We start from the raw sequence: 10616 nt of genomic DNA on the forward strand, positions 1-10616 counted from the left end.
AGCTCTAGTTGAGTGCTTCAAGACCGTTTTGACCCAATAAAGAGTCCAAACAAGTCTCGATAAAGTTCCAAGTCGACGAGATGAGACGTGACGTCGCGTTCAAAGGACCTTGTGAATTTATAATTTTTTTCGATACAAGTTTATAAATTTAACATAAAAAAGGGACAAAAACAATCAAACACCCCAAGGATACCTAATTTGTTTCTATTTAGACCTTATATTTTTTAAATATTACAGTTTTACTCTTAAATTTTGAGTTTAATTTTCATTTGATCTCTAAATTTAAAAACGTTACATTTCTGTAATAATCCAAGCTCACCGCTAGTAGATAATGTTCACTTTGGGCCGTTACATATCGTCATCAGTCTCACAATTTTAAAATGCATATGCTAGGAAAAGGTTTACACACGTTTATAAAAAGTGTTTTGTTCCCCTCTTTAACTAGTGTGGGATCTCACAATTTACCCCCTTGGAGCCCAGCGTTCTCGTTGGCGCACCGCTTGGTATCTGGCTCTAATACCATTTGTAACAGCCCAACCCCATCGTTATAAGATATTGTATGCTTTGTTTTATTACGTATCATCGTTCGCCTCATGGTTTTAAAATGTGTTTACTAGGGAGAGGTTCTACACCCTTATAAAGAATGTTTTGTTCCCCTCTCCATTAAGGTGAGATCTCACAGTTCACCCCCTTAGGGCCAGCATTCTCGTTGGCACACCGCTTAGTGTCCGACTCTAATATCATTTGTAACAACTCAAACCCACCGCTAGAAAATATTGTCTGCTTTGTTCCTTTACGTATCATCATTCGCCTCATGGTTTTAAAACGCGTCTACTAGGGAGACGTTCCACACCCTTATAAAGAATGTTTCGTTCCCCTCTCCAGTGAGATTTCACAGTTCACCCCCTTTGGACCAACGTCCTCGTTGGCACACCGTTTGATGTCTAGCTCTATACCATTTGTAACAATCCAAGACCACCGCTAGCAGATATTGTTTGTTTTGGCCCATGACGTATTGTCGTCAGCCTCATGGTTTTACAACGCATATGTTAGGGAGATGTTTCCACACCCTCCCAAGAAATATTTTATTCCTCTCTCCAATTAGCGTCAAATCTCACCATTTCTATTTTATGAGTTTGACTTCCATTTTGATGGCTTTAATTATTTTTATTTATGTTTGGTATTTTGTGTTAACTTTCCGTTATTTAATTAAAAATAATTATGATAGTAAATTTTTTTAATTAATTTTAATAATTATGAAAAATTAGTAAATAATTTAATTATAATTAGTAGCCATTAATAGACATTAATTATAACTATACCCTCTAGTTTTCATTATTTTTCCCTAAGACGAATATAAAATAATAAATTATTTATGATGGAAGTAGACGAGAAGCGCGAAAAAATCGGGAAAAATCGGGAAAAATTCTAATAAGACGTAGCATAAAATAAATTAATATATTATTAAATTATTATTTTTTTTTTTTTTGTGTGTAAAAAATATTTTTAAATTATCAAATAGCTCTAAATTCGTTTACCACAAATATTAAATTTAATTTGTTTGGAAGATATTAAATGGTAATTAATGAAAATAATTATATATATATAGCCATAGTCATAAAGAAAATACCAAAAATAAATAATCATTCCATAAAATTAAATTAGAAATTTTTTTTAAAGAATTCCTAAAATTCAAGTATAAATTTAAATGTTTCAGATAAATAAAATCATAAACCTCTAGCAGTGAACCGACCAGATTGACAGGTCCATACTTGTATTTCCATTGTTGATTCAAGCATAGGGTCGCTCCTCTGGTGTTTATGATTTCACGAGATATTGTGTCAAGATAAACCTTTGTAATAGCTCAAACTCACCGCTAGTAGATATTGTTCGCTTTGGTCGGTTATGTATCGTTGTCAATCTCACTGTTTTAAAATGCATCTATTAAGAGGTTTCCGCACTCTTCTAAGGAATGCTTCGTTACCCTTTCTAACCAATGTGGGACCTCACAGCTGTGTAGTGGCGGCTTCCCATTAATCCTTAATGATACTTGGTTTATCAGAACTGACTCGCATATATACCATAATTGGGACCGATAGAAACTAAGTAATGACCTTTATGTTCTAATACATATCTTACGAAGGCCCATTGATTACTATGACAGCGACTATAACCTAAGATTGATGAAAATAACTATAGTCTCATATATATGAAAGTGATTATGGCCCATGACATGGGAAAGCGACTATAACATATGATTTAAGAATGTGACCATGACTTTACAAGTAGAGTTATTAACGGAGTATTTTTATATTTATGAACCAGTATGGCACATAACGAAGACGTGCTATAGAGCGAGGTTGTAATACCCAGATTTTTATATAAAGAAAAGGTACAATGGTCGCTGGCCAGAGTACTGGAGAAATGAGAAACGTGGGTGAATGTTTAAAATGCGCGATTTTCAACCCTTTTCTAAAGATTTAAGAGTTGATTTGAGAGATGATTCGAAGGAAGGAGGGTCAAAATTGAAGGTCGGAAGAAGGAAACCCACCTCGTCGGTGTACAAAACGAGCTCGATTCATTGCCCAACTTTGAGTGTCTTACCTTGGGATTTTAGGGAGTTTGTTCATAGGAGTAACCTCTACAACATTCCTTCAAGTGCCAAGAATAGCGTCATCTTGACATTGAACATGAGGTTTCAAGGTTCGGTTTGAGTTTTTCCGCATAAATTTCAAACTTTAATATCTTCCTCGAACCTTAATGAAATTTCATGATTCCAAGGGGTATAAATTTGTGGCAGAGAGCTCTCCAACTTTCGTGAAGGAATCACGAGTAAAAAATATTTGTAGGAGGAAATCAAGTTGGAATTTAAAAGCACGGTACGTGTTTTGTCTGCAACTTTGATCGACTATATCTTCCTCATTTCTTCATAAAAATTCATGAAATTTGTCTCATTGTATTCGTGGATTATAGTTCTACAAGTTTGATGAAGGAACCAACATGAAACAAGCAACCAAACACCTAAACCAAAAAAAGAAGTGGCACCCACGAACCGTCCAATTCCTAAAAGAAATAAAAAAAAAATTGCGAAGAAAATAATCATACGAACAACCTCTTAGGAATTAATTAAGAATAAGATATACCCTAAAAAAAAAAATTTCATAAGACTTAAAAAGGAACTAAGAATTATTATTATTATTATTATTATTATTATTATTATTATTATAATTATATGTAATAAAATTTATTTAACATAAACCGAATTCAGGTAGAATGCCACTAGAAGGTGGCGAGAAGCGTTATAAGGAGGAGTGGTGACGGCTTTATTGACAAACCGGGGGAATAATCCAATGAGGAAGATCCAACTGGGACCGGTCAATCTTAGAGGTATTTAAGATGGACGGCCCAGATTCAAAGCTACAGACAATAAACAAACGCGTCCATGGTTTTTATAACGCCACATTTCCTCGCTGTCTCTAACCTCGCCCTTTCCTCTTCCCGCTCGAACAATAAAAAAGCAAACGGAAAGCCTCCCTCGCCGTCGCCGCCAGTTCCTCCTCTGATTCCGAGGTTTCTGTATCTAAACGGCGGACGAGCTTCCGTGAGATTTCGAAACAACGTCGTCTTTCGTGGAGAAAACGGGAAAATCCAGACGTGAGAGAGAAGCAGAGGATCGACTTCTTCACTGATCGATCGATGCTGAGATTGAGGTGAAGTGATTGAAAGATTTGGAGAACCGGAGCGCGATGAGATTCGACGGAGTTTTGAGGATTTCGGCGGTGCTGATGGTGGTGCTAGCGGCGGTGATGGTTGAAGAATCGAGTGCGGAGTATTCGAAGATGAAAACGAAGACGATGAAGCACAGAAACGCTTATGCAACGATGATGTACATGGGAACGCCGAGGGACTACGAGTTCTATGTAGCGACGAGAGTGTTGATTAGATCGCTTGCGAAGCTTAACGTCGAAGCCGATCTCGTCGTCATTGCTTCTCGCGATGTGCCCGTCCGTTGGGTGCGTGCTCTGTAAGATTCCGTATCTCTTTCTCTTTCTCTTTCTCTCTCTCCTCTATTGTTTTGTATTTTCTTCTCATTTTTTTTTCCTATTTTTGCGCGATTTTCGGTTTCTCCATATGCTCTTCTTTGCTTGCTCTGTTTACTGAAAAACTGACATCGTTAGCAATAATTTTCCATCGGATTTGGCTCCCGGCGGGTCCGGCAGAGGGTAGGTCTGGTAGAATTAGGAAGTAGGGCCAGATTGTGGTGTTCCTTTTCAATCTTGTCCGTTGGATTGAAACAGTAATCGTTAAACAAACGGAGTGAATGATGGAAAGTTACTTTAACTTTTGTAGTCTGTGTAGCACCGGAACATTTCTCCTATCATCTCCGGTGCCGGTCGACTTCGATCGCGGCCGACCGGTGGTGGCCGGCTGATTTGTTTTCATTCCGTTTTTAGCCTAGAATACAAGACTCCTCTAGGATTGAAATTAACCTTTACCTTTCCAAATTTTTTTTAAATTACATTAAAAATTTATGAGTTTTTAGCTCATCCTTTCCGACTTTGATGGATAGAAAATTATCGATTCCAAATTTGATCCTTGATCAAATTCGGATTTATCTCGTATTTAAAAATCAATCGAAAATTGATCTATTTGAAAATTTTTAGTTTGATGATATTTTTTAATTGAATTTTATAGGTATTTATGAGAAAAATCAACCATTCTTTTAATATCAATATTGTTGCCTTGCCTTCGAATTGATACATACATTGACAGTGAGGATGATTTTTAATGGTCGATGTTCCCACGGTCAGGTCGTTTCTTCAAAAGGTTGTCGTAATGGGGGTTCGGGCATTTGGGGAAAATGATATGGCCGTATAGGGAGGTGACACGTGTTTGGTTCATGAAAAATTGATCATGCATTGGTGATTACGATTTTTATGTTTATTTTTGGTCTGATTTTGGACGGATCGATAGAGCTGAAGGGACTAAAAAAGTGCCTGAGCGAGTTTATCCAATTGTCCGTCGGCTTGAAATTAATAGTGCTAGGTTTAACAGATAAGCCTTGGTGTGCCCCCTTTCTCTCTCTTCTTTCTCTCTCCTTAACCCAATTTTTAAGAGCAAGGAGTGAATTTTATAGAGTAAATTAGTGGAGGTGGGACTTTCCTCCCTTTAATTGAGACTCGACTCCTTTGGACTCTTAGTCATTTTTTATTGTCTTCAAAAAGGCTTGATTCATTTTCTTTTGGAGTTCTTTGTTCGATATTTGAGGATTTACCAATCTATTGACACGACTAAGTTAAGGGCATGACTCTGATACTATGTTAGACGAACACGACTTTCAACAGTGGTATGATATTGTTCACTTTGAGCATAAACTCTCATGATTTTGCTTTGGGCTTACCAAAAAGTCTCACAACAATCGAGAGAGTATTCTTGATTATAAATCCATGATTATTTCTTAAATTAGCCTGATGTGTGAGACTATCATCATCCAATATGTCTCTTTTATATAACTTTTGTGATACCTTTGGAGTACAAATTATGATAAATTTTAAATTCTATTATTAACCATTCATTTTTTTAAAATTGTGTTCGGTTTTTTTATAGTTCTTTAATTTTTCGAAAAATAAAATTTTAAGTTTATTTTTAAAATCTTTTAAAAAATTAGAATTGATTTTAATAACACTTAATTGGTATAGTTTACGCGTCAATAGAAGAAAACTCTAGATTTACGAAGGTTCTCAACTTTTCTTCAACTTTTTCTTTATACCAAATGGTGAGTCAAACAAAAAATCTTAATTTGTAGAGTTTACGCATCAATAAAAGAAAACTCATTTATGAAGGTTCTCAACTTTTCTTCTCACTTTTTCTTTAGAGTACACTATACTAAATGGCGAGTCAAACGTACTTTTTAAATTATTGAAAATTTGATATTTCCTCGAGCTATTTAGTTATTTGTTTGTCTTCTAATAGTGGTTTAAAATCAAAATTAGATAGATTAGATTTTTACAAAGAAGGAATATTGGATAAAACAGCATTTTGGTAAGTTGGGTCTAATTTATGATTAGACATTTGAAAGGAAAGAGCATATGCCAACATGTTGACTTAATTCTATGGTGGGATGTGGACTTAGTAGGGTTCGTAGAAGCTTCTTGCCTTCTTTTCCTTTGCCTAATGTCTTGGTTTTATTATCATCATTACTTTTTAATTTTAGTGGGACAAATCATTGTCCTTTTAGTTTATGTTTTGAATATCGTTTATTATTTGTATTACTACTTAGCTCCTCAATTTCAATTGCTTTTTTCATTTTTTCTATTGATTACTTCATGAATATCTTGGTTTATGTTAGAATTTATCATTTGGGTTCCAACCACCTTCTTGATTTACACATCTACTCCTTAGATGATTAAATAAAAAATGTATTTTTTTAGAGTTTGTATTAGAAGAAAGTGGTCGATTCGGATTGCTATTAAGTAAAGGATCATTAGAGTATGATGGGATGTTCATATGACTCCATAATCCGAATAATTTGGATTATCCAGCTCAAAACTATAAAGGCTAGAATAGGTTAGATCTTTTTTTAGTTTAGGTTGGGTTGAATTTTTGGAAAATAAAAAATTTGGTTCGATTTGTGAGTCAACATTTCTTTTGGTCGGGTCAACCTGACCAACTTGAAAATCAGGTTATAATCCAACCTAATTCTACCCTAAAAAATTAATAGTGTTTAACTTTTGTAATAAATATTAGTGATGGACTGTGACTCGTAAATATTTTATATTTAAATTTTATGAGAATTTAATTATTAACGTAAGTGTAGATAAGTAGAATTATTTTAAATAATTAAAATATAATTTCACAACCCAATCAATGGGATTGGTTTTTTATGATTTTTGTATCTCTCCTTCCAAATAAATCATAAATAAATGATTGAAGTTACAAAAATAAAAACAATTTCTTAATTGTAGATAGTATTTCTAAATTTACTTTAAAAAACTACAAACCAAATTATTATCAAATAAAATCAAAGTGCTACCTTATTTGTGGAGCCAAGATAATTTTCTTTTTATTTATTTATTGCATTTTCTCTCTCCTCTATATATATATATATTTTAAGTAATTACCAGTTGTTTGTTTATTTATTGAGAAATCCCTTTGTTGATCCGTTGACTTGATTACAATAATCTGCCACTTTTTATTTCTTTCAGCAACTTACGTTGAATAATCATAATTGTTTGATTCTAAGTATTTTGTTATTTTAATCATATTAATAACTAAATAACAAATTGTTGTTATATTATTTCACTCCATGCTATTTCAATTTTTTATTACGTCATTTTTCTTTCATATATTTAAACGAATCACTTCAAAATTAGTCTTCCATCATTTAAAATCATTTTAAGTCTTCCATCATTTAAAATCATTTTAATATTTGTTTCTGTTTTTTTTTTTTTTTTTTTCGTTTGGAGAAACTGATGATTATTGGAGGTGGAAAAGGGTAGGGAGGAAAAGAAGAGGTTGATGGGGTTGTTTATCCAGAATTTGGAACAATGACCTTCTGAAACATTTGGGCCAACAAACCTTTTGTCTTTCTTTTTCTTTGTCTGTCTTTGTCTTGTTATTATTAATTTTTTCAAATAATGATTTGTTTGGTCAATGTCAAGAAATGGTTTGAAAGGAACAGTTTTCTTTGTTTCTTTTTCCTAATGTTCGGTGTTTGCCAACCCTTTTGTTCTTTTGTTTGATATTTTCAACAAGGAAATTTGTGGGTAAAAAAATTAAATGAAAGTTAAGTCTCTAATGAAGGGAATAATCTCTAGACTGTATTGATGTATATTTTTCTAATTAACTTTAATATGAAGATATTAGTCATATAATTTTGTACTTAGATTGATTGATGAGCTATGTTTTCGTCGAATGTAATTTCGTTATGGTTAAGTATTTGAATTCATCTAAGTTTTTAGCGTGGTTTGCCAGAAGACTTTTTTTCATGCGAGTTCGAGTGTTTTGTTAGTTGAATTATAATTAAAGTTGCTAGTGCAGGAAGGAAGAAGATGGAGCGAAGGTGGTGAGTGTGGATAATGTAAACAACCCATATAGGAACCAATCGAATTTTGACAAGAGGTTCAAGTTAACATTGAACAAACTATATGCATGGAGTTTGGTGGACTATGATAGAGTGGTGATGCTGGATTCTGACAACCTTTTCCTTCAGAAAACCGATGAGCTCTTCCAATGTGGTCAGTTTTGTGCCGTCTTCATCAACCCTTGCATTTTCCACACCGGCCTTTTTGTTCTTCAGGTAAATCCCAATCATTCTGGAGATCTATACGTTGAGATAGTTGGGAGGAGTCTCATATTGGTTATTTAAGAGGATGATCATAAGTTTATAAATAAGGAATATATCTACATTCGTACGAGGCCTTTTGGAGAAACTAAAAGTAAAGCCATGAAAGCTTATGTTCAAAGTAGACAGTATCATACTATTTTTTAGAATCATGGTTTCTAACATGGTATCAGAGTCATGCCCTTAATTTAGTCATGTCAATCGAATCCTCAAATGTCGAATGAAGAAGTTGTGAGCCTCGAAGGTGTAGTTAAAAGTGACTCAAGTGTCGAACAAATGATGTATTTTGTTCGAGGGCTCTAAAAAAAGGAGTCAAGCCTCAATTAAGGGGAGGCTGTTCGAGGGCTCTATAGGCCTCAGGAGAGGCTCTATGGTGTACTTTGTTTGAGGGAGGATTACTGAGAATTATTGGGAGGGAGTCCCACATTCGCTAATTGGTATTGTTCAAAATGAACAATATCATATCATTGTGGAGAGTCGTGGTTTGTAATACAATATCATACAGACTAGATATTTTGTTCTAATGATATATTTGAATGTTTAATAATGGATGGCAGCCATCAAAGAGGGTATTTGATGACATGATAAATGAAGTGAGAGTGGGGAGAGAGAACCCAGATGGTGCAGATCAAGGCTTCATTGGCAGCTACTTCCCTGATCTGCTCAACCAGCCTATGTTCTATCCTCCCTCTAATGGCTCCATTCTTGATGGCAACTTTAGGCTCCCCTTGGGATACCAAATGGATGCTACTTACTATTGTAAGTCCTTGCTTCCTTTTTTCTTTTTTCTTTTTTTAATTATGTAGCTAAAGACCAAATTCGAAACAAAATTTTAGTGTTAGGTTCTCAATATTCATTATACGATCAATGCAATATAGATTTAAGATTGCGATGGAGCATCCCGTGTGGCCCAAATAGCGTAATAACATTTCCGGGGGCACCATGGTTGAAGCCATGGTATTGGTGGTCGTGGCCCGTCTTACCTCTTGGCCTCCAATGGCATGAACAACGTCATCGCACTCTTGGGTAATCAAATTCTCTCCCTTTCCATCCAAAATTCATTCAGCAATTTTTCACCTAAAATTTTAAAGATTTAACTTTGTTTTGTTTTGTTTTCATTTTAGTTCATGGGTTTTGGATTGTTATTATTATTTAATTAATTTTGATAATAAAAAATAACTATAAAATATTAAATTCAAAATTATTCAAAATTAGACTAAATTTAAGATTTACTATAATTTTAAGAATTAAAGACTTCCGGGGAATTAGAAGGACTAAAATGATATTTAACTTTTTAATAAATTAACACATATTATAATTATTTAAATAGAATTTGGATTAAATTTTTATTCACATAAACAAAAGCCAAAATGGCTTTAGTTTTTCTATCACTTTTAAATCTATTTTTTAATCTAAATATTTTAAAAATATTATGATGATTTAAAAATAGTTTTTGGTCTTTAAATTTCTATGAAATTAATAATTTAATCTTTAAATTTTAGTTTAATATATTTGTATTTTATTACAATTTAATTCTAACCTTTATAATTTTGTAAAATTTTGTTATGTAATTTCCAATTTATAATAATTTAAAATATTTGTGCTAAAGATTGAATTATTACATATTATTTATATTAACTAAAAATACTCGCAGGTACGGAGGGGAGTTGCCGGTGGTTTTCATCCAGATTCTGCTATACCTAGGGATTCTCGCCATGATCCGTCTCGCCCGCCCTAATCTCACCAAGCTCTCCCACCGCCGATCGGAAAAACCCCCCGCCTCCTTCCAATTCGCCCTCAAGCTCGCCGCCTTCTGGTCCATCCTCGCCGCCTACGCCATTCCATTCCTCATCATTCCCACCACCATCCACCCGCTCCTCGGCTGGGGCCTCTTCTTGCTAGGCTCCTCCACCCTCTCCTTCCTCGCCGCTACCGTCTTCCTTCTCCCCATCCTCTCCGTCCTCGTCCCGTCCCTCGGCATCTTCGGCGTCCTTCTCGTCATGGCCTTTCCCTGGTATCCCGACGGCGTGGTCAGAGGACTCTGCATTTTCGTATACGCCTTCTGCGCGGCGCCGGTAGTCTGGACGGCGGCGGTGAGGATGGCGGCGGCAATCCGGTCTTCGATTGACAGAGATGCTTTCTTGGCGGTGAAATCGGGTGAGTCTTTGTCGCCTTCCAGGTTTAATAAATGGTGTTGACGATTGGGATCTGGAACGGACAGTTTCTTTTTTTTTTTTTTTTTTTTTTTTTTTTTTTTTTTTTTTTTTTTTTT

At 34.6% G+C, this 10616-nt stretch overlaps 1 protein-coding gene across 2 annotated transcripts in view; it reads left to right on the top strand.

Moving 5' to 3' along the window:
* Positions 1 to 3286: 3286 nt before the first annotated feature.
* The window catches only part of LOC111431047 (putative glucuronosyltransferase PGSIP8), an 8329-nt gene continuing 999 nt past the window's right edge, over positions 3287 to 10616 (top strand). The window contains exons 1-5 of one of the 2 annotated variants that reach the window (XM_023067546.1): positions 3287 to 4024; positions 8041 to 8299; positions 8902 to 9103; positions 9223 to 9370; positions 9999 to 10565. In XM_023067546.1, the coding sequence (XP_022923314.1) occupies positions 3747 to 4024; positions 8041 to 8299; positions 8902 to 9103; positions 9223 to 9370; positions 9999 to 10542 (1431 nt within the window). In that variant the 5' untranslated portion in view covers positions 3287 to 3746 and the 3' untranslated portion in view covers positions 10543 to 10565. The remainder of the gene's footprint in view (positions 4025 to 8040; positions 8300 to 8901; positions 9104 to 9222; positions 9371 to 9998; positions 10566 to 10616) is intronic. The other variant, XM_023067545.1, reaches the window with a different exon arrangement.

This window comes from Cucurbita moschata, unplaced genomic scaffold, assembly GCF_002738365.1.
Source record: "Cucurbita moschata cultivar Rifu unplaced genomic scaffold, Cmos_1.0 Cmo_Scf00035, whole genome shotgun sequence".
NCBI classification, from domain to species: Eukaryota; Viridiplantae; Streptophyta; class Magnoliopsida; order Cucurbitales; family Cucurbitaceae; genus Cucurbita; species Cucurbita moschata.